This window comes from Lepisma saccharinum, chromosome 2 (assembly GCF_977018435.1).
Source record: "Lepisma saccharinum chromosome 2, izLepSacc3.1, whole genome shotgun sequence".
NCBI lineage: Eukaryota > Metazoa > Arthropoda > Insecta > Zygentoma > Lepismatidae > Lepisma > Lepisma saccharinum.
Window position 1 is genome coordinate 109,104,154 of NC_139230.1, and position 26,050 is coordinate 109,130,203.

At 36.9% G+C, this 26,050-nt stretch overlaps 1 protein-coding gene across 1 annotated transcript in view; it reads right to left on the reverse strand.

Annotated features, from left to right (window-relative positions):
• Positions 1-26,050, reverse strand: part of LOC145983594 (KICSTOR complex protein SZT2-like) — a 605,385-nt gene that overhangs the window by 366,534 nt on the left and 212,801 nt on the right. Inside the window, exon 14 of the mRNA XM_083116658.1 lies at positions 5,845-5,959. Within this exon, the coding sequence (XP_082972784.1) occupies positions 5,845-5,959 (115 nt within the window). The remainder of the gene's footprint in view (positions 1-5,844; positions 5,960-26,050) is intronic.

Genomic DNA, 26,050 nt, shown 5'->3' on the forward strand with positions numbered 1-26,050 from the left:
TTTCGGGATGGGGATCATCCCTTATTAGCAGCCGCCACATAAAGTTGAAACAGTGGGGTTAGAAGTCCTGAAGATGAATCTCAGATTATTACAACGTATTATGCAAAGTGTTTAATCCTGCTAATGAAGTAAAATTAATTATCACTATACACTTTTTAAATTAGATATTTGTAGGATTTCGGGGAGGGGGGGTTTCAGCCCCCCCGAGTCCTCCACCTGGTTACGTGCCTGATGTGTTTTTTTCGTTTATGTTTAATTCGTTCATCTTCATCACTATTAATCTAAACAGGCGGAATATAGCAACTTAAATTAACTAATATATATAATTTATTTTTCATATCTTTCCCTTTAAAAAATATTCAGTTCCGTGAAAGAAGTATTCTCGCTGCTTTTGAAGATTAGAGAGGAGAAACAATCACTATTTTTGTAAATACAAGGATTGGGGGGAGTCAGCAAATAGGTGCTTTAATTTCTTAAGCTTTGAATTTTAATTCAGTTTGCTTCATCTTCAATATTTAAGTTTTTCCCTTTTGATAAATTTATGTTCAAGTAACAGAAATCAGCAAGACAGAAGCAAATGTAAAGTGAAAATTAGCGTAGAATTGGTTTGCCCATGTTATTCAGTTTTCCTGTTCTTCGCACTCTACCGGGTATGTTTTCCCTATTCAGCGGAGGGAATGGAGAGGCTCTGAAGGTTGAGAGTGCGACCGGTGGACTCTCACAAGAAGGAGCTTACCCTGGGCACGGAATCACCGCGCCTGAAAAGCAATGTTTCCTCCCCTCTTTCCTTTCTCCTCCCTCCTCGCCAAGGGTTGCAAGGGAAGCGGGAGGAATGACGTCAGGGTGAGATTCCCGGTAGACATTCCACCGGCTGGAGACAGGTTCCCGGACATTCGGCGGCAAACGATTGGAAGTATTCGCGCGCTGGAAGCAAGGAAATGTATGCATCGAAATTGGTTTGGAAGAAAATTGGGAAGAAATGTGTATATATATACATTTTTTTTTTTAAAAAAAAAGAAATACAGCCGGGTCATCTGCTATTACCTAGATGACCCAGAGTATACGCCGCTGATTTGTATATGTTTCTCTATTGTTGTTTTAAGTCTACTTGCTGCACAGACAGACTATTCGGTACTGGATCTATATTTTAAACTAGAATCCGAAGCAACGTGCCTCCACCGGGTGTTGAGCCCGGGACCCCTTGATTACAACATCCTGTTTAAGAACAGATATTAATGACATATAAGTTCTTAAAATACGCGTATGTGTTAACATAACTTATGACAGCTGAATGAAAGGATAAGTTTTTCCTACATCCTGCCAATCACTGAAAGTTTAAGAACATTAGTAGAAATATTACTTGAGGCATGCACAGTGGCAACGATTAGACGGGGGGGGGGGGGGGGTAGAGGAACAGTTGCCCTCCCACTATGCTAAACCTTATCTCACAAGGGAAACCCCCAGTTTTGACACCTTGCCCCATCAGTTTTGGAACTCAATCGCCGCCACTGAGTATGCATCGCATAAATATTTACAGTAATATCATATAATCTTATATTACGTTATTACAACACTTCGTATTCGGTAAATAAAAAAGAAAACATAATCAAGAAGGGGTGGGATTTGAACCTACGATGTTTCGATCTTGACGAAAACAGTAAAAAATGAAAAGTGTTGTCATCTAACCAACTACTCCAGGAGATTTCTAACGAAAACCTCAGTAAAGCACGTTGATCTCAGTTGAAGAAACCTTGTGCCGGAGTTTCGAACCATTTTTCGCCAATAACCAAGGAAAAGACACACTTTGCAGAATCGTTTGGTGTTGTGCAAGGTATCTTTCATAAAAATTTCATATAAAATCATCATGAATTTGCCTCCTTGCATTCAAATGTGACGGCAATTCTTTCCAAGTGGATGAGAACTTGTTCAGTGTTTCAAAATGCACATAAATTTACCTCTTTTCAAATTCAGAGTGAGGAATCTTGAAATATTTTCAACATTCGTATTTCTACTTAACATTTTTTTGTCTACTCATGTATTTTATTAGTGCTTTAGGGTATCTTTACTTTATGGAATGTGAAAGAATGAAAAAAAAATTCACGAGCGTTTTCATTCAGGAAGAAGAAATGTTGCAAAGTTGGCTACTCTTAGTTGGCTCTGAAGCGCTATGCTGCCAAATTTACGAATTCCGGACTTTGAAATTTTTCAGGGCGGTCAAATAAGAAGTTGCGAAGTGTACTAATTCTTGACAAATCTTTTGAGATTTCATTAAGCTGGTGATTCGCCTATTTACAACATTTAAAAGTTAGATTCGATATTTGTTTAATTTTTTTTATTGTTGTGTCAAAGATGCTTAACAAAGCTACAACAGAAAAATAAAAAAAATAATAAAACAATGTCAAGAAACAGTTCCTTTTTAGACTTTTACTGTAAAATCATTGTTTTTTTATCATTGTTTGTTTTTCATTGATTTTTAGATCACAAGAATGCTCCGAGCTATTAATTTGACTAAGCTGTTGATACTTTTTAATATCAATGGATGTATTAACTGTAGAAGAGAAAATTGAAATGGTTCTCATGTATGGAGAATCTGGCAGGAATCTCCGTCAAGCTGTCATTGTTTATGCTCAGCGTTTTCCAGACAGGGTGCATTCTTTCGCTTCGTTTCAACGTACAGTCAATCAATTTACTACTGAAGGAAGTGTTAAACCTAAACAAAGGACCCGTCGAAGAACAGTTACTGGAGAAGAAAATGAAATTAATGTGTTAGCTGCTGTGGCCCATGATCCTCATGTCAGCTCGCCAGAAGTAGCTCGAAATTCCGGATTGACCCAGAGCAGTGTTTTGAAGATTTTACAGCGTCATAAATATCATCCATATCATGTGTCATTGCATCAAGAACTTCATGGCAATGATTTTCAAAATTGAGTGACGTTTTGTCAGTGGGCACGTGAACAAATACAAATAAACCAAATTTCTTTCGTCTGGTATTGTTCTCTGATGAGTCATCTTTTACAAACCACGGAACGGTCAATCGGCATAATATGCATTACTGGAGTGTCGAAAATCCGCACTGGCTGCGCCAAGTTGAGCATCAGTGTCCATGGACTGTAAACGTGTGGTGTGGAATTATTGATGACGAACTCATCGGTCCCTACTTCATTGATGGAAATTTGAATGGTCAACAGTACCACGACATTCTTAAAAATGAACTGCCAAATATTACTTGAAGATCTTAACCTGGAACTGAGACAGAACATGTGGTTTCAGCAGGATGGATGTCCAGTGCACTATTCGAGAACAGCACGTGAAGTGCTCGACCGTGACTTCAATGGCCGATGGATCAGCAGAGCTGGTCCTGTAAATTGGCCTGCCAGATCACCAGATCTTACTTTACCAGATTTCTTCTTGTGGGGCTACCTAAAAGATAAAGTGTATCGAGAATTGCCAACTACTCGTGAAAATATGATAGAGCGAATTCAAAACGCTTGTGCCATAATTGAACCAGAGGTACTTTTGAGTTGTGTACATTCATTCGAAGCGCGGATCAATAAATGTATTGAAGTTGAAGGTCACCATTTTGAACAATTAATGTAATTGAGAAGTGAATGTAGTTTACTAGCCATCAAGATATCTAGAGCTAAGAATTGTCAAGTAATTTTGTATTATCAAAATAAATTTATTTGTTTTACAACAATTTCAAGTCCTGGAACAAAAATGTTTTATTTTTTGAATTTAAATGAATTGCGAAATGAAATATATTGGTTTTAAAGTGTAAACATTCAAGAAATGAAAATCTGTCAATTATAGTGCCCTCTATCATGAATCGAAAAAAAATGTTTCAGACAAAACTTATGTATTTTTTTCCGTAAAATCCAAATCTGTAATAAAAAATAGGGGTTTCTATTTGAAATTTCAAAGTTGCCCCACGCCCCACCTACAAGAGGGGGATGGGGTGTTCTTTTGTTGCACCACTAAACTTCCCCCTCCAAACTATCAACTTTTTATTTGGAACATTTTTTTGTAGGATGATTTTTTTTTCAAGATATTCAAATGATTCAGGTTAAAAAAAATCACCCAGTATAGAGAGAAACAATGGCTTGTTAATGATAATAACAAGGGATTCATTGTTTTGTAATTCTGGTATGTGGGTCAAAGCACATGCAATGCCATACAGTACTGGGCAAATTAAGAATTGATGAGGATAATTACAGGCAAAGTAAACAGGAAAAAATGTGAACATGTGACACACATACCTCTTCCTTCCTCAGACCACTAGAAAAGGCTAACAGGCACAAATGAGAATCAGGCTACAATACATACTTCACACTGTGCCACTACACGTGTCACACATTCACATTCTTTACTTGTTTACTTTGTCTGTAACTATCCTCATCAATTCCTACTTTACCAGTACAGTGTGGTATTGCAATGGGGACAAGTGTGTTGCATTTTCTGTTACCAATGAGGCATGTACCAGCGTACAGCCTCAATGATACATCCTACAATGAAAATATAAACACTTTAATTGAAACTCACCTATATCCAACAACTTTCCCCTCTTTCTATTTTTCAATATATGTACTAATCACCGAGTTACCTATAGGATTGGACTTTTGAATCACCCCTATTTCTAATAACTGGGAATGTAAACATCAGCTTCATGTAAGTAAATTCAAACAATATTGTGTTTCATTTCTGTTAGACTTTGCTTTTGAATTATGGGAATTTGTCTATCAAAATATGTTATCGTGCATTACCTGCTGTGTGGTTTTTAACACACACAGCTGTAGAATGGAAAATATATGTGTAAAAGTTTATATGTTTGTAAATGCTCTTTCGAAGGTTGCCTCTTGCTCAGTAACTGGGGAAGTCAACGGTTAGTTTTCCCCAACGGCTTTCTTATTTGAAAGGTAACAAAATGGCCTTCTCCCCAGTGGTTGTGGGCAGGCCAGTTTTGTCAGAGGTATAAATACCAGGTTCCGACTCATTCCACAGACACACAGACACAGATGGACAGATGCTTACAGATGGATACACAGAGAGTGAGCGCCACATCTAGGTAACCTTGCATGATAAACTGTGGGGTTAGGTTAGCTCTAAAGTAAATAGTGCGCTCGTAGAGCAAAGTCTGGTAAAATACGTTCCTTAGTAATGGGGAAAAAGGCAACCTGGAGCATTTGTTAATAGAGCTGTAATGTAACAATGTATATACAGAGAAGGGGAGGTGTGTAAATAAATTGTACATGCAAGATACCTTTGTGAGGCATCATTGAGTGAGCACAATAGGTCGTTGGTGCATGCTAAGTACTAGGAGCATAAAGTGCTTTGGTGGTTTGGGAATCTGTTGGCTGTTAGAAATCCATAGACTTCGAGAGGACAGCCAAGTCAGGTTACATAAAGTGTAGGTATACATAAAACCACTAAACATTGTATTTCATTTCTGTTAGACTTTGCTTTAGAATTATAGGAATTTGTCTATCAAAATATGTTATCATGCATTACCTAACCTACCTATGCTACGCTACCCGAAACTAACCTAAATCCAACATAACTCCAGATTCCATTGGCATCCAATTTTTAAATTTTGTACAATTTTTCAGTAGTAGTGTATGCATGACAATTTTTTGAAAAAAATTAAGGACATATTTTTGAAAAAATGGCTAATAAAGTTTACTTCCAATTGTTTTATTATCCTGACATAGGCATGCAATATCTTGTGTAAAAGAGCCCTTCAAGACCTTTCCAACGTCATCTGACTCTCTAACACACATGTGGGCATATATAACAGCTCCAAGCAATTTTAATGCTTTTGAGAGATCAAAGTGTTAGTTCTACACATACCTGATGTCTCAAATTACCAGCAGTTCCACCAAGAAATGCTACATTGATAACAACACATGGTGGCTTTGATGTTACATGGATGATATAGAATGAGGATGGTGGCTTGTCAGGTTCACTGCAAATATCAAAGTATAAACATCAAGATTGGTAAAATGCAAAATCAAAAATAAAGAAAACTTACACCTAAACAACAATATACAATATGAGATAAATAATAAAAATGTAAATGAGTTCTTATCCTTGCAACATTAAACTACAGTATATATATCTGTATATTGGAATTTTATACTTTTTAGCAGAGATATTAGTTTCAAAAATATGAGGTAGGTCTGCAATTTCCTCAAGATTATCTTCACCTTCAAATCAAAAAATATTTTAAACAATGATTGTCCAGTTCGAACCTCAGCTACTGGACAGGTCACAGGTGACGGGTAGTGAAACCTCCCTCAGATATGAGGGGTAGCTGAAAATAAAGGGAAATCCAAATAAGCAGTACAGGACTGAGGTGGCAAGGCTATCAGGGTGTGGAGGGTGTCCAGTGGCACGGACATACTCAGCAAATACCACAGATACCCATTGACAGCCTTGTGTCATGGCGAATAAACACCGCCATAAATGTGTTTTCCCCCACTGCCTTGTGGGCCTGGAGGGATCCAGAAAGGCTAAGGGAGTTGGAGTTGAAACCCTGACAGAAAACAAGGGTGTACCTGAGAACCCACAGGTGGCAGCCCCACCACTCAGGTGTAGGCTGAGACAGGCCTGATTAGCCGACAGCTGAAAACATAAACAATTCGAGATAAGAAAGAAGCAAGCCGGACTGGAAATTGGATTGATTGATTGATTTGGTGTTTTAAGTCCACTTTATGGCTAATTGGGACTGGACCTACAGTTTAAAGTGGGATCCGAACCACAGTGTGCTTCCACCGGGATTGGAAATTGGAGACGACATGGGCTACGAATAGGTTACATTGAATATTGGAACACCGACAGGAAGGACTGAAGAAATTGTGGATCTAATGGAGAGAAGAGGGATCGACATCTTTGGAATGAGTGAAACAAAATGGAAAGGAAGAGGAGAAATGAAATTGAGGAAAAACTACAAACTGTACTAGGCAAGGACTGAAGAGGGCAGACGAAGTGGGGTTGGAATTGTAGTTAGAAGAGGATTGGTTGGTTGGATGATTTGGTGCTTTAAGTTAACCTTATGCACATTAAGGCTAATCGGGACTAGACCTACAGTTTAAAGTGGGATCCGAACCACTATGTGCCTCCACCGGGTATCGAACCTGACACCCCTTGATTACAAGGCAACAACATTACCACTGCGCCATCGGGGAGGCCCTAGTCAGAAGTGAAATAAGTGAGGAAGTAGAAAGGGTAAATAACAGAATTATGAAACTAAAAATGAATGTAAGAGGGAAAGTAATAGAAATAATTCAAGTGCATGCCCCACAAACAAGATGTACACTTCTGTTCACAAAAAGTGGCACACTCATTTGAGTTGAAGTCTAGCTTCGTGGCCGGAAGTACAGCCTAAGTAAGTATTCAGAAAGCAACACTGTTGCTTACTATCAATCAATTTAACCATATGCAGGGAATTTTGTGTCTCTCAGACTCAAAGAAAGGGGCTAATGGAAAGATTGCAGTGTAAATATTAATTAACTGGATTTTCCACGTTTACAATCAAAGTAATGTAAATGTGAAATACTCCTGAAATTTATTTTAAAAGGAAACACGTTTTTTATGTTCTTGACGAAGTAGTTATCACAGTTCGTTACAATGTGAAGGCCCCGGGTTCGAATTTGGCCTGAGCTTGGGTGTTCTTCATCGTTGCAAGTAGCCAAAAATGGAAGAAAAGCAACACTAAATAACGAAAAGGAAAAAACGCAATAAGAATAAGTGAGACAGAAATAGTGTTGTTGCAATTCCTGAAAATGAATGCAAAAAAAATATATATATATATTTAGGAAATAGTGTTATCCTAGTCCAGGAGAAGGCTTGAAGAATAAATAAACCCCCTCCCCATACACTTCGGCAAACAGAATCAGAAAGTTGGCACTGAATATGCGATGGGAAAAATAATAGAAATCCTAAAGGAAGAAGAGTTTATGTCACAGCCAGGGGGGCACATGAGAGGAGGTTCCCCCTCCCCCCCCCCCCCACATCAGTCATCCAGATTATTAAAAATAATTCAATGGTTGTCCTCTCATTTAACTTTAACAGTAAATGGAATTTTTTTTAAAAAAAATTGTCGGGCTTTACTTGTTTCACACGTGCATGTTGGTTTCGTAATGGAGCACAAAAGTAGAATTGTGACTCTCGTAAAATTCTGACCTAATGAATGAATGTCTCCGTAGATTCGAGAATAATGTAATGACTCTTCATTTTGCAATAAATAGTTTAAAATTAAAAAAAAATTATGTGCTGTTGGTTAATGAGATTCGTTGTCACATAGCAGAATCTGCTATATTGACAGAAACTAGAGAACGGTTATCATTTAGGGTTGCAAACACTAACCTTCCAAAAAGCACGATTTCCCAAAGTCTTCATTAACTTTCATGCACAAGTTTCACTTGTATTTTGTCAGCAATGTGTACAGATTATGTATCCTATCTGATGAAGTGTATTGCTTTCAAATTAATGTAATTAGTGAGAAGCGACATCAAAATTTCGAGCTGGACAGGAAAAGATGCAATCTTAAGGATAAATTACTCAAATAGCTTGGTTTCTTCAGCATGGCTTGTGGCCAAGTCGGTCAAAGGCCAGCTTTGTAAGCTGAAAAATAGGTTCGGATCCCCGTGTCTCCAAAATATTTTTTCTTACCAAATGGATGCTACATAACGTATTTTATTCTCGTCACACCAATTGCAGCCTGAAACTTTGTTATTGTTTGCGTGCCAATAAGAAAATATGTATTGAAACTACTACTCATTCAGAGAACGTGACTGTTACTTGAGACTACTTGAAATTGAGATTTTTAGTTGCTGCTAAGCCTTGATATTTAAAACAAGTGCTAAAATTGAAAATTGTTGTGTGATAAAACACACCGGTAATATTCTGAAAAAGAAAACCACTGAAATTAAGTAAGTAAGTTGTGAGGAACATCAGCAGATGTATTTTACGATGTTCTGTCATTCACGTGTCACTCTCCTCGTTTTATACATAGATAGATATTTACAAGTGACCCACTCGATGAATGCTCGCACCTTAAGAGTAATTTTCAGATGGGAAAGAAAGTAAGTCTGGTCCAAATTGTAATGTCAAGACGTGCGCAGATTGTAGATGCTATTATCAGAAACAAACAGAATTAATCAGTAACTACAATTATTTAGATAAACATCACTCATATGGCACTTAGAATAGAGCTGTAAAATATGTATTTTGGATAATTAGCTGGTTGAATTATTATTCTTATATTATACTTATTATACTTCTGCTTTCGAGGTGCAATTTGAGAGAAAGAGCTGAATCCGGACTGCAATCTAATATTAATAGCAATACAACCATTGCGTATAGAGAGATGAAAGGGACAAATATGTCGTTTCCATTCACATTATACAGTGCGTTCAATTTAAAAGCGGTACGTAAGGTATATTTGAGTCTTGTTTTTGTTGTTGTCGTCCGTTATGTTCGGTCATGCCCATTGTTACAGGAAAAGTTTATTGTAGCGGAAGAGAGGGAAGGGAAGGTGACGAGGAGGGAGGGAGGGAACGGACGCATTGTCAGTTGCAGGTGTTCTGCTGCACTGCTGGGTTGTTTTTGTTCGTCGTTGAGTTGAGTGAGTGAGAAATTGCTCTCTACGATGCCATTTAGTGTTCAGGAACGTGCCTTTATTGTTGGACAATATTTCAGAACAAATTTATTCAAAAAAAGCTGCAGTAAATTCACGGAAATGTTCGGTAAGAGCGCTCCGACTGTAAGTTCAATTCAGAAAATGGTCAATAAATTCCATGAGACAGGGTCTGTATGTAACGTGAAACACCGACGTAGGAAGACTGTACTAACACAAGAGGCAGTGACTAATGTTAATGAAATAATGACAAGATCTCCCCACAAACCTTTACAACGCCTAAGCCAGGAGACGCAAGTGTCCGTAGGATCAACCCATACAGCAGTGAGGAAAATGTTGAAATTATATCCATATCGAATTCAAGTTTTTGAAGAATTAAAAGAAATTGACTACCCTAATCGTGTGCACTACTGTCAATGGTTGAAGGACTTCATCGGGAATGACATCACTGTGTTGGACTACGTGTTATTTTCCGATGAAGCATGGTTTCACCTGAATGGTTACATGTCTTCGCAAAATTACCGAACATGGAGCTCTGAAAATCACCATCTTTTCGTGGAGTCCCCCCTCCACCCTCAGAAAGTTGGAGTCTGGTGTGCCATATCCAGGCAGCGAGTGGTAGGGCCAATTTTTTTTGAAAACACAATAAAGAGTGAAATTTACCAAAACATTATAATGCAGTTTGTTGCAATGTTGTAACCAGAGGAACGTCGGTGCTGTTTTCAGCAGGACTGCGCAACTCTGCATACTTCCAATGAGACTATGGCTATGTTAAGAGATTTATTTGGACACAGGATTATTTCAAAGGGACTGTGGCCTGGCAGATCCCCAGATCTTTCAAGTCCGGACTACTTCTTGTGGAGGGTTTTGAAGCAAAAAGTATACAGGCAGAATCCACGCACGTTAGAAGAGCTGAGGCACCACATCACTGTGGAAATTAGGAGTATAACTGTAGATGTCCTCCATAATGTCGCAAGAAATATGGAAAAACGTGTTAACATGTGTATTCAAGAACAAGGTCATCATTTTCAACATTTGCTTTAAGAATCTTACTTGTATATTTTGTATATTGTATATTTGTGCTCCATACCGCTTTTAAATTGAACGCACTGTACTACGCATGTAACGTCTGGGGTAACTTATCGTATGAATTGGTTTTAAGTAAATTCAACATTACATTCCATGGAATGTTTGTTTCCTTGTTACGAACTATTTGAATAAAAGCTTCCTCTTGTCTGTTGGCTTTCGCGGAAATTGCTTTAGACTGCCAAGGTCAAGTATTCGCCATGTTCAGGTAACATAAGCACCAGTGACGTAGTCACGTGAACCTATCAATCCAGCTGTTTCTTCTCTGCGACCGAGAAGCAGACACAATTAATTTTGCTTTGGTATAAATTAACAAAGTGCAAGGGTCACGAGTTCGAACCCTGTCAGGATCAGAATTTTTTCGTCTCTTTATTTACGCGGTAAACAGTGAAGTGTAGCAAGATTCGAAAGTAGATTTTGATATTTTGGTTATTTTGGCCATCGATGTATAATATGTAATTTCAAAAACTGCCAACGTTCAATTCAATAACAAACATTCAGATGTAAAAACATAAGGTGCTAACAGGAAACCTATATTTCTGCGCTTTTAGAAGTTACATAGAGAAGGAAAAATTATACATTTATTTCAAATATCTCTTGATTTTTATAGGGGCACGTGGGAAAGTATTTTTTTTCAAAACGTGTCAAACGTCTGTGGATACGTCACACTCACACTTCAATTATACTTGGGACGGGACCCACAGTTGCAACTCACTAGTGTTTGGTCGTTAATTTTAGTTAAAAGTAGTTTTTTTTAATTCTTAATAATAACTCCTGCAACCGGATCAAATGATATTCCTTGACGTTTACAAAATTACAGATTTAGAAGAAAGGGTTCATCCAAACACTTACTTGTGCACTATGAAATAACTCAAACAGGTAATCATCCAAAATACATATTTTACAGCTCTATTCTAAGTGCCATATGAGTGATGTTTAGGTAAATAATTGTAGTTACTGATTAATTCTGTTTGTTTCTGATAACAACATCTAAAATCTGCGCACATCTTGACTCTACAATTTGGACCAGGCTTTCACTCTTTCCCATCTCAAATTACTCTTAAGGAGCATTCATCGAGTGGGTCACTTGTAAATATCTATCTATGTATAAAACTAGGAGAGTAACACGTGAATGACAGAACATCGTAAAATACATCTGCTGATGTTCCTCACAACTTACTCATTTAATTTCAGTGATTTTCTTCTTGAGAATATTACCGGTGTGTTTTATCACACAACAATTTTCAATTTTAGCACTTGTTTTAAATATTGAGGCTTAGCAGCAACTAAAAAATCTCGAGTAACAGTCACATTCTCTGAACGAGTAATAGTTTCAATACATATTTTCTTATTGGCACGCAAACAATAACAAAGTTTCAGGCTGCAATTGGTGTGACGAGAATAAAATACATTATGTAACATCCATTTGGTAAGAAAAAATATTTTGGAGACACGGGGACTTGAACCTAGGATTTCAGCTTACAAAGCTAGCCTTTAACCAACATGGCCACAAGCCATGGTGAAGAAACCAAGCTATTCGAGTAATTTATCCTTAAGATTGCATCTTTTCTTGTCCAGCTCGAAATTTTGATGTCGCTTCTCACTAATTACATTAATTTGAAAGCAATACGCTTCATCAGATAGGGTACATATGCTGTACACATTGCTGACAAAATACAAGTGAAGCTTGTGCATCAAAATTAATGAAGACTTTGGGAAATCGTGCTTTTTGGAAGGTTAGTGTTTGCAACCCTAAATGATAACCGTTCTCTAGTTTCTGTCAATATAGCGGATTCTGCTATGTGACGACGAATCTCATTAACCAACGGCATGTAAATTATATATTTTTAAACTATTTATTTCAAAATGAAGTGTCATTATTCTCGAATCTACGGAGACATTCATTCATTCCATTTACTATTAAAGTTAAATGAGAGGACAACCACTGAATTATTTTTAATAACCTGGATGACTGATGTGGGGGGGGCGTTACCTCATATCATGTGCCCCCCTGGCTGTTACACAAACTTTTTATTCCTTTAGGATTTCTATTATTTTCCCATCGCATATTCAGTGCCAACTTTGTGATTCTGTTTGCCGAAGTGTATGGGGAAGGGGTTTATTTATTCTTCAAGCCTTCTCCTGGACTAGGATAACACTATTTCCTAAATATATATATATATATTTTTGCATTCATTTTCAGGAATTGCAACAGCACTATTTCTGTCTTGCTTATTCTTATTGCGTTTTTTCCTTTTCGTTATTTAGTGTTGCTTTTCTTCCATTTTTGGCTACTTGCAACGATGAAGAACACCCAAGCTCAGGTCAAATTCGAACCCGGGGCCTTCACATTGTAACGAATTGTGATAACTACTTCGTCACGAACATAAAAAACGTGTTTCCTTTTAAAATAAATTTCAGGAATATTTCACATTTACATTACTTTGATTGTAAACATGGAAAATCCAGTTAATTAATATTTACACTGCAATCTTTCCATTACCCCTTTTCTTTGAGTCTGAGAGACACAAAATTCCCTGCATATGGTTAAATTGATTGATAGTAAGCAACAATGTTGCTTTCCGAACACTTACTTAGGCTGTACTTTCGGCCACGAAGCTGGACTTCAACTCAAACGAGTGTGCCACTTTTTGTGAACAGAAGTGTACAAGGAAGGAGAAAAAAGAATTTGAAGAAGACTTGGAAGAACACATAGGAAAGGAAAGGCAAATTGTGATGGGTGATTTTAATGCACAAGTGGGAAGAGATATGAAAGGGTGTACGGAAGAACATGGAGGAGATGATGGGGACAGAGGAATGAGGAGGGAAGGAAGCTACTGGACTTTTGTAACAGAAACAGACTATTAGTAGGTAATAGCTGGTTTAAGAAGAAATATGACAGCCATAAGATTACAAGATACTCTTGGAATAATGAACAAAAGTCTGTAATAAATTATATATTGGTAAACAAGGAAGTAAAGATGATAATGAACAACATTAAAGTAATACCCAGTGAGAACTTGGACAGTGACCACAAGCTACTAGTAGGAGATGTGAGGAGATGCAAAATAAAAGATAGAAGGGACGAACAAGAGAGAAGGATAAGATGGTAAAAGAGAAATATCATGAAATATTGCGAACAAAAGTGCCAAGAGATGAACCCAAGGGAGTAGAAACAGAATAGAAAAGATTGAAAACAGAATTAATAGAGGCAGCCAGAAAGGTATGTGGAAGGACAAGCAAGAAAAGAAAGAAACACCATGGTGGAATGAAAGAACTAGAGAGCAGTGAAAAACAAAAATGATGAGGATGAGAGAGAGAGAGAGAGAGAGAGAGAGAGAGAGAGAGAGAGAGAGAGAGAGAGAGAGCGCTCATTTGCAGATTGGGCGATACTGGGAACTGCATGTGTTTACACATCTTTTTTATGGGGAACCAAATCGTTTCTGGGGAACTGACTGTGGTTCCCCGCAAAAAAAAAAAGCCCAAAAAACCATTGCAAAATGACGTTATAATACTGTGGGAGAAATTTTACATGAATATTTGATGTTCCCCAGAAAATCGATTTTCAACAAGTTGCCTGTGTTAACCGTGTGTAACTTTTAGTTCATGTTCTGCTATCCAGAGGTCTCTGGAAATGCTGCTTGGCGTGTGTCTCGGTATCAGATGTGTTTCGCTCCGCAGCATGGCCAGCTCCATGTCCGCAGACGATGGATAGAGGGAATTTCCCTTGATGGAGATATTTTATTTCCGGATGGAAGAAAACTTGAAGGGGCAATGAAACAGTGTGAAAGGAAGTAATATTTCTCAAAATTCTGCTCTGCAACATCTGAGATGCTAATCGCTTCATTACAGCTTTATCTGCGAATGTTCTGGCGATCCAGACGATTTTAAAATGCTTCAAATTGAGGGATTTTTTTCGAATTTTGTGTGGGATTTCGTGGTTGTCACTTCGTCTGCTCTGCTCATGCCACGTAGTTAAGCAATTGGATTCCTTTCTTAAAAATGGATGCGAGATCCAAGAAAGAAGAATAAAAGAAGGTAAGTTTTCTTTATTAATTTAGGTTTGTTCTATTAACATTTGGTCACCTGTGTCTTTACATTTTAGTGCAGCTGAACTTGATTTGTTCGACAAGACTGAAAACAAGTAAAAAAAAAAAATTACAAACGTTCATAAATTTTTGTATGCCGTGCACATGTGTTGGAATATACGATTTTAATCATACGGTTTAACAATCACAGGTGGCACATTTTTTACAGTGGATGTTAATTTAGAGAAAAACATTTGTTCTTCAGCAATACAGATTACAAGGTAACTTAAACAAATCACGTTAAAATATATAATTCGTGCTCGTGGATGAAAATTCCAGTAAAATTATTTGCTTTCTCAATATTGTAAGCAAACACATGATGTGAACATTGAAAAAGAAACAAAATTTCAGGGCTGTTTACCCAATGTACCCCTGGAGAATTACGTTGAAATTTGTATTAATCGAAAGATTTTGATGTTCTTATGTAATATAAAATTAGTTCCAGCGCGCGGAAAACACAAATAACGGAGATATTCGATCACAAAGTATGACCCACATAAGCAAAAACCTAGTGCTTTCACCGCTTTTTATTATTAAAACCCTTTGTATGCACACTCAAATAGCGAAAGAACACATTTATAATAACTATTGGCACCAAACTTCAGCAAAAAAAAAAAAAAAAAAAAGAATTGTCTGACTCGACCAGAAACCAAGAACTTCTGCTCGCACAAGTTACATTTCAATCATAATTTCTCTTGCAAATAATACTTAGCGAAGCTTTTAATTTTGCTAATTATTTTGCCCAAGCTTCGAACTTGCTCCCACAATCATTTCTAGTATTCTAAAGCACTTAATAATGCTCCTATAAAAATTGCAAAGAAAATGATTAGGCATTCGGAACTGTTATCCTTTATGTGTTAAAGTTAGTAAATTGTAAACAACACATAATTTTAATGGCTTACATCTTTTTTCATAATTGCTATTTGTTTCGATGCATGCTGTGTTCAATTGTAGGATTAGTCTTCCTTCGCAAATACTATACTTACGATTTTCCCTTATGCCAGGCAAACACTGGAATGCATGTATCCCATTAAAACTGGTAGATTTCACTAAATTCTATTACAGATTTTGTTGTGTTGTTTAACATATTCAAATATATGATGTTACGTAAAGACTTGTTCAGAGCTGTGTATCTTGTCATGTGTCTATTCTTACATTCAAACATTCAAAATCCTTATAAGCAGACAGTTGCAACTAGCACCCTGCACGAGCAAGCCTCTTTCTGTTCATACCAGGAGATAAATATGTTCACTCTGCAATATGTCAGCTTTGAAAAGCAGAGTTTCTGCCCCCACAATGAAAAATGCTCAATCAGTTATGATTGTTATATTTATATTATCATGTGATGTACGTATTAACAACTATTAAATACTGTACATTTAAAAATTGCTCTTGTTTTTGAAGGAAGAACATAAGTATGTCACACAGAATATAGGCATTTACAAAATACATATCATTTATTTTTGCACAAACATTGTTGAAAATAAAGGACAAAGTTAATGTTTCCTGTTATCAGTAGGATTTTGTGATATTTTATTTACCATCAATGATAGCACGCTTACTTATTTTTAATGAATTATTTTGAAGAGTGCATTTTCTTTAATTCTAAATGCAATACAAAATGCTTAGTATGAAAGTTTTTATTCACAATACTAAGCACATTGTTTTGCTTGTTGTTGAGGATTGCAACATGTTGTTACATCCTACTTGTTTCTGTATAGCAGGATACACTTCATATTACTTTGCCATCTTACTCAGGAAGGTCATACACCTCCATAAATAAGGAAATAAGGGACAATATTTGACAAATTGAACATTTCTTTGACCACCCTGCCATATTATATGTTGGATGTGCATGTGAATCATGAATCGTTTAAAAAGCAGACTGTCTTATTTTAATATGAGATTTCATTTTTATCTCTTACAGATTGCTGGACTCTAGTCCAGTACTCAGAAGATAACATTCTACAAATGTGTCCCATAGACTTGGAAAAGACGATTAACAAAATTGATAAAATGGCGAGACGGAAGAAAATACCCAGCAAAGATTTTAATGGTTGGATGTAAGTAACTTGATGATAAACAATTTTTAAAAATCCTGCAGCAGGAAGAAATATGGTATATATTTAATATCCATTAAGAAGATCACATAATGAAAATTCCCATCTTGTACATGTTGTATAAGCCTAGTCATGTTGTTTAGAACAAGGTTTATAATTTATGTAGATATTATCATTTCCATTATTATCAAACGACCAATTACATTGACTTAAAAAAAAATCTTCCATAATAGTTCAATGTGGTAACCACTGAAGCATGATACCAGCAAGCAGCACTTGACGTTGATTTATTGAGCTCTGTATCTAACTGGGGGGGATTCTAAGGTTTATCATGATGACAGTGAGGCAGTCTGGGTTATGCTTTGTGAAAATTTTGTTATCTGAGTAGATAACATCCCCATCTCCACATCACCTCTCACTTAGAGCACTGCAGCAAGAAGAACATAGAAGAGCATACTTGGTTTCAGTGGATGTGTTTCAAGAAATTGCTTACAGTTTGTAGAATTATATTTTTTGTGGAAAACTAGTCCGAGAGACACAACTCTTTCTAATAGAGGAATGAGAAGTTATTGAAAAAAATACTTAGTAAAATGTTTATTTTTTAACTTCAGGCAAGTGTTAGATAGGGCTACATTTTGACTTTGGCACCGTGAAAAAATTCTGAAACACTAAGGGTGTCATGAAGCAAAAAAGTTTGAGAACCCCTGCCTTTGGATTAAACTTCAGGCACTGGAATAATTTTAGTATTTATCACAATCAGCCATTAGTAGAAACAACTATTCCTTATTATGTGAATGCCAAATTTCATCATGTTGTGTGAATAAACACAAAAAATATAAATGATTTTACAGCATTAAATACATCAATTTAGGAAAAGTTTTCAATTGTAGTTAGAATTTTCTAAAAACTTAAACCTTGAATCCATGCCATTTCAAGGAATAATCCCAATATTAATTTAGATGCAAATGTTTGCTTGTTAACATTTCTCACATGGTAATAAACGTCTTTAATTATTTATATATTTTTATTACATTGTAGCTAAGGAAGAAGTGGATCTTGCTGCAGGGAACCCAAACAATGGACACACTTGACCAGAAAGAAGATGGTTACGTTCCAGGTGACTGTGCAAAGAGAAAAAGTACTCCTAGTGGTTTAATTTTAGTAAATGATAACAATGTGAGTGAAGTTAACGCAGGAAATTCTTGTCGGAATGGACTTTCTGCTCCAGAATTTCCATCTACTGGAAAGCAGGTAGATGAGAATGCATACAAGTTCAAAGAGAAAGAAAATTCTTAAGTTCTTTCCTGATAGTGCACAAAGCAAATTGCAGTTCTTGCAGTTTTGATTCCTCACTCTCCAAACTTCAGCATGGTGAATATCACGATTTTGTGTTAGCTGAGATCAGGTGTTTCAGTGTATGAAGACATTCAGTGCATGTGCAATTAAAATTTACTCTCTGTATTGAGATCTTTAAAGGACTGAGTTTGTAAATCATTTTATCTAGCAAAGTATGCCACTATTATTTACATTATCACAATTTTCATGTTTCCATCTTCTGATCATGATGCTTTTTTTCTTTAATAAATCTTGTAAAAGTATTACCAACTTACTGGAATAAAAAATGTTAATGTAGAATTTGATTTGAACTTACAGGTAATCCATTTTATAATATTTAGCATACATGAGGCAAATTAATAATAATATTTGTTGGACTGTGTGTGTATTATATATGCACATGACTAAGAGTTGGTTGGTTCGTAATTTAACCAACATTTCTTGTACCATTAGGTTAACTGAGACACTTGAGATCATGATTGAAGAAATTGGACAAAGAAGTGTACATGGCTATCATTAAATGTTTTCCAGCATTTTGTCTCTGTTAACCAACGAAAACATTGGTAAAATCTCATCTAGATGGCTAGATGGCTGCAAATCAATTTTGAATTCCAACTTCCCAAATGTAAGTCCAAGTGAGGATGAGCAAGAAGAAATTTGAACCAAGGAAGAGTTCATAAATTTCTCAATGCTCAAATGTGTGATGAATATTTTGTCACCTGTAGTATGTTGCAAAAATACAACAAACTAAAATTGACTGATGATTTTTCATCATATTAATGACAATACACAGATGTTCTTTATGGTTTTGGAGACTTGATCATCATTGTAGATTATGTTTCCTTCAAACATAAGTATCACTGACAACAATTGGAATATTACGTAAACTACTTTTGTTTTTCAACAAATCCTGTACCATTAAAATGAATGTTTAGTCATTGAACAGCTAAACAATTCTGAAACAAAATTTCTGAAAACTTCAGGTTGAGTACAAATGGATAGCATTAAATCTCTTTCATCAAGCTATGCACTCTCCTTTCCCTAAACTATCTAGTGTTAACAGTGATGCATATGTAAAAGTAAACAACATTCTACTTGTAACTTACTTAATTTCTTCTAGTATTTCAGTTGTAATAGACTAGTACTCTGAACTAGTGTTAGGTGAATACAAGGGAACAATTTGGATCAAATGATTTGCAGGGTACTGTTGCCCCTTCCAAAAATTTAGAATTATACAGTAGACTCCTGTTCCTGCGTCACAGCTGGCATATCTAAATGCACATTTATCTATATTGTATATGTTTCTCTCTTAAGAAAAGGATTTTCAGCTCCAGAATCTTGTGGTTTCCTTGCCACATTGATATAAATGCTTTTCACTTATGGCAAAAACCCTAACGCAAATAACTCAAGAATGCTGCTATCATAATATGACATACATATTCCCCACTTAGCCATTTGACTTAGCTCACACAGAGTTCAAAATCCACCTGTTAATGTAGTGTAAGCACATTGGATATACTCATGGGCGTCCGGAAGGGGGACAAGGGGGGCAGTTGTCTCCCCCCCTGGAGAATGAAAGTCAACCAAAAATTTTGTATCTCACACATATAATTGCATTCTAACCACAATAATATATGTTAATTATTGCATGAACACCATAAATTCAAAATTAAGCAATGTTTTCTTTAGGGGACAACACTATTTTTGGGGAAAATGTGCCTTGTTTGCCCCCCCTGGAAAAAACCTTCCTTGCCCCTCCCTGGAAAAAATCCTGCGGACGTCCATGGATATACTTATTAAATAACAAAAAGTTCTCCAATTTAAATGTTTGTCACACAGTTCCCCACATAAGAAGAAGTTCCCCGGTTAATAGATTCTCACCATATTGAATACACATATGAAAATCACACAAATTCCCCAGTTGGACTTCCAAAGTTCCCCACTTTAGATGTTTAAAAAGACACAGTTGCCCGTTTGACAGAAAGTTCTCCTCTTGGTGGAAATGTACCTCATTAATCACACTCATCATCATAGTTCCCCATTGGATAGGTTTTAAGCTTGTAAGTTCCCCAGTACACTGGTTTAAAAACAGGTCTTGATTTTTCGTGAAAATGACATTTTTCATTCATATAAAAATTTGAAGTATCAATTCGACCTCAAGGATGTCAAATATCATAGTAAGATATCAATATTTGATGGTCCCCACAACAAGGTTTTCCGATAGGTTCCCCACATTGACCTCCCTGCAAACCATGGGTGTGTGTGTGTGTGCGTGCGTGCATTGGTTTACCCGTGTAAACGAGGACTTCCATGTGTTAACACATCAGCAGTCCGAGGACATTTTTGGCCGACCGTAGATGTGAGGACGTCCTCGGATCGTCTCGACAATATATTCAAGCATCCCAATGCTTTCTCAGTGTCTGGTCCTTTTCCCAGGCGTGGCTCAGAACGTAGGTCTGGTGCCTGTAGCGATAAACACACTCACACAAATGTCCCTATGTTAACGGTCTGCAGGCATAAGTAACACATCTCGGATTTCACACTCCGCTCTCCTCAAGGTCACGAAAGCCCGCCAAGGGTCCGGGGCAAGAAGGGGTGAAGTCCTCGGACTCACTGTCGCGTAATCGTCACAGTACTTCTCTACCGCCCCACCTCCTTTCCACGCAGGGGACAAAGACCTCCCAGGGTGCACCGTGGACATGTGTTTACTATAATTTCCCCTCGCTTCTGGGAAGAAAGTTTCCACCGAGTCCATGCCCTTTCATGCTTGCCTTTTCGTCATGTCGACGAAACCACTAAGAATGACGATTTTCCAGTTTTACTTCTCTTTGTAATCTGTTCCATGACCTTTTTAAATCATTTTTCCTTTTATACCCTTCTTTGTTTTCTTAGTTTTTCTTTGCTTTTCTCTCAGACGAATATGAATTATTCAATTGGATGATGCAACAAAGAGAAGAAAAGCATTCATATCCTACCAGCGGTTTGAACAAGGGATGGCCAAAAAAATTCGGATTTGGAAAATATACTATCCGGATTTCGGAAGGAATCTGGATTTCGGAGGGAATCCGGATTTCGGATAAAATACGGATTTCAGTGAAAATACCGAATTCGGATAAAATACGGATTTCGGAACGAGAAGAATTATGGAGGCAAGACAGGTTCTGGATGGATAACGGATTACAGAGGGAAACCGAATTTTGGAGGGAAAACTGATTTTGATCCATATTTTCAATAATTGTCTCATGAATTTAACAATATACTCTAATCTACCAATCCAATGTCAGACTGTCTTCCACGTAGTACACCCTAGACTGCATTTAGCAGACTAACAAGACTATGGCGTCTGGACTCACAGCCAGTACAATCCTACGTGGAGCTTTATTGTGGTTATGTGATCTGCTCATATGTGTTTGTGATTGTTCCTCGCCTTCTTCATCCTATCACAATTCATCCTCATCTTCGCGAATAGCCAAAAGTGGAAGAAAAGCTAAGTTAAATAGAACAAATAAATCAATTAATGTAATATGTCGTTCAACTAATAAAGTATGGGCTATGATAAATTTCTTCTTAATTTAAAGGGATAAGATAAAATACCTCTTGTGCAGTCACGGATACTTCTGATTTATAGCAATTCCATTAACTTTCAATGGAATCGTTACAACCCAGATGTGTCCATGACTGTACAAAATGAAGTACATACTGATCAATTGAAGGGAATCAGGGAAGGGACACATAAATGAGAGAAGTAGGGAGGCCATATCAAGATTCACACAGGAAAGATAGATTGATTGATTTGGTGTTTTAAGTCCACTTTATGCACAGTAAGGTTAATCGGGACTGGACCAATTGTTTAAAGTGTGATCTGACAGAAAATATAGGAATGATAGCCAAAAGGCCTTACAGCAGGTGACGACATTGTTTACTTTCGCCACTTTTTTCTAGACTGGAGGGGATGGAGAGAATTTTAATCAGAAGATCTGGTGAACGGATTACCCATGCATTTTTACCATGTGTCTTTTAAAACACAGAGGAGGGGGGGGGGTGAATAATACAAGCAGAGAAAAATAGTGGAACGCAAAAATAAGACGTACAATAGCAAATGAGAAAATATGAAAGAATTGCAAAGGAATTCGGGAGAGGGTGAGGGAATATCTGTGTGTGAAACTCAAACTTTATATCTGTCAACCTTAATTTATCAATATTTGGCTCCTGCCCAGCCAGTCAAAATTTTCTGGGGCCACGCATGAAAGAAGCCGACTGCACTTAGTAATATAGTAGATTGCCCTTCATTTATGAAATGATTGCACTACTTCATGTTTTCATTTTGGACCATAAAACAATTGGTACAGGTTAACAAGAAGTTGGTACATGAGATCAGTTCCGCAACAATCAGATGTAATCTGAATATTTTTTTGTACGTATGATACGAGAGCAGCGGCGGCGCTTGTATTAATCATGTAGGTGTGCTGAGGGGACGTGGAATGAAATTTTGGGGGTGTGATGTTGAAAATTAAGAAAACATGCATTCTTTAACCATTACAACAAATACCAATGAACATTTAATAGGCTTTTATGAAAATATGCCAATGAAACTGAAGACTACTGGTGACTTGTTTCAGTTTTATTTGTTTTGGCCACTACAAGCGCATGTTTTGTAATTTTAAATGAACAAAGCTTGTTTATGCAGGCCAATGACCATATACTGTGTCTTAAAGAAGAAAAATAATTTTTTAACAAAAAAAATAATAATAGTGGTGGATTAAAGACAACAGCCACTAATAATTGTAGAAAATCCCCCCCCACACCCCACCCACCCCCAATAGAGGAAAGCAAATGCGTAATCTTTCAGATTACGATCAATGTCTGTTGTCTACAGTGACAGCGGTATTACTCCAATGTGACCACAAACCTATCTCGCGGTACACCAATTACTATCATAGTAAGTCATACATATCGTAACTAGCAGATGCGGAAGAAAATTAAGGGGTGCTGAAAAACCCCTTGGCACCTTCTACCCCGGGCCACCCATGCATGAGAGCAAGAAAAGTTTGGTCGAAAGCAGAAATAAATATATATGAAATTTTGTGTTGTATATGATTTCATTGTTTCAGCTCCGAAGCATGTAATCTCAGGAAGCAGATGCAAATGATTATATTCTTTCGGAGTCAGAAAGTGCTTGTGCATTAACCTGAAGCGCGAACTTGTCCAAACTATCAAAATATCGCTCTAGTTCAACTGCTACGACAGGTAAGGAGTCATCGAGCAATGTGGGCATGTTTGGCGGAAACAAAAAAAAACTGTTGTACAATACTACTGCCCATTCAACCATTCAATTAAATACATAGCGCATGAGTTCTAATATCTTATAAAGGAAAATCACTTTCCTTCATCCAGTTTTCTGGAAAATTGAAATTAATTAATATCATCTATTTTGGATATATTGCATTTTTAGTAATGTATTTTTTATATGCGTGGCATAGAAATCAATTCAGAACGTCTCTTTTGCACGTAAATTATAGTGTAAATTATCCTGTTTTATTTCAACTGGAAGCTTGTAGGAGTCACATTACTCATTTGTTTTGTTGTGCTTGTCAAAAAATACAAATTTCTGACGATATCCTTTGTCCTTTGTTTCAAAATGCCAAAGGACTAGGTGGCCCAAGGTTCCGCATGTGATTCCTGGGCTCGATATTTCTTTGTCAGTGTCATTTCAACAATTTCATTTAATCATCCTCCATCCTCATCGTCGCGATTCAGTAAAATGGCGGAAAACAACGTAAGATTAGAAGCATATGAAATAAATGTTCACAAAGAGTGACTTTTTCAAAGGCCGAAATTTTGGCCAATTTTAGTGCAATTTTTAATTTTAGGATGTCTTTTAAGTGCCTATTTCAGTGCTTTTTTCTTAAATTTTGTGGTGACTATTAAGTGCCTATTTTGATTACTTTGGGCCCTATTTGCCTGCCTATTTTAGATATTTCTAGTGCCTACATATTCCCACCCTATTAATAACTATGTGAGTTTTAGTGTATAATTTTACAAAGAATTGAAGGTGTATACATATTCATTTTTCAAAATATAAGGGGGTTGCTTCCTAACAGCGGCTTTGGCTACGGGCACTGATGTAAGTCAAACATGTCAAACTCGCTGCCTGCAGCATCTCTTGATGCGGCTCGCCTTGACCCTACCTACATTTCATGCATACAAGACTATATATACAATTGAAGTTATCCCGGTTTTTTTCCCTCATGAAGCAAGCCTCGACTCATCGAAACTTCACCAGATTAACCTATTTCCCTACATTCTTGCATTCCATTAAAAAGGGGGAAGGGACTGCCTATTAAGCAAGTTTATTCACAGGTTGGTTCTGAAGTATTTAAATATATTGCTGGCTGGTGGAGACAAGCATGGATACTTTCTGTCGCTAACGAGTCAATTGCGAAGGTTTTGCCTTGAAGAAAATTCAGTTTCTGGAAAAGTTTCAGACAACCTTGTCGCTGCGTAACACTTGTGGTAGTAAGAAAATGACTATAGAAGAGGAATGTAGAATTTTTCAAACAAAATAGGAGATTGCGTATTTTTGTTGTGAAAAGGGTTGATATTTTGTGTCCTGATAATGTGTATTCACTCAAAAATATTTCTTTTTTACGAAATAAAGTTGTCGACCGCCTTGGTGGAGTGGTTATCTTATCACAGTGCGGAGATGCCACTCGAGGGTTTCCAAGTTCGAATCCTGGCCTGGACATGTGTGTTCTTTGTGAGTGCCCTTTCTTCCATTTCATTATATTTTCTCTCATCATCGACATCGCCATTAGCCAAAAGTGACAAGAAAGCGATGCTAGATAACAAAACTCGAAACAAAATCAAAGGTTAAAATATCAGAATTACAGATGAGGAGAGGATTGATCGATCACTTAACAAGCTATGTCAAAACGAACAATTGAAATCATAATTTAATGGTTTTGTTGCACTTTCGCTTCAAGTAGATGAAAGTATGGGCGTCTGTGGGGTTTCTCAGCTGTATTTACTCGTGGATTCGAGTCTCATCTCAGTGTGACAGAATAACTGCTTATTATGATTTACCTCCGTGACACAACACAAATATTTTCAATGACGTAGAGGTCATTTAGCAAAGATACAGTATTCATTTATCTAAGTTAGTAACATATATATTTTACAATTTACACATACAAGTTATAATTTCAGTCATTTCCCAACTTGTAAGGAAAATGATCTGTCAGTATGTGATCCTAATTTAAGTCAATACTCGTCCAAAGTAACTTTCCACTTGATCAATTTGATTGTTTATTCATTTGTTTAATTTTACTTCGCTTTTTGCTTTTGGTTAAAGAGGAAGATGAGGATGAGCGATGATATGATGAAAGGGACGCTCACAAAAACATTGATGCCCAGGCCGAGATTCGAACACAGGACTCCCAGCGTCGTAGCACTCTGTCACAGAGATCGGCATTGATTCAAGGCTTCCGAGGGGAATTTTCTTATTCACTAATTCCTTTTCCTTTGATGGTGCGTTTGCAAGTTCCGAGCTTGAAATCGAACATTTTGAAATACAACGCAACTCAGCATTGAGAGAGAAATATCATCAAAGGTTAGTGTTTCTAGCGTTTTCCTATGTCTCCCAGAGCAGCATCCTCGAATAAGTCATTTTGATGCTGAAATTTTAGGGATGTTGGAAGCACTTTACTTTGTAAACACCTGTTCTTTATTATTAAAATAAATGAAAGAGCCCAATGATCAAGAATGACTGATAAACATTTGTTGTCTGCATTAAGAGTTTTCTACTCACAAAGAAATTAGTGCGAACATTGGGACATTGAGAAGCCGGC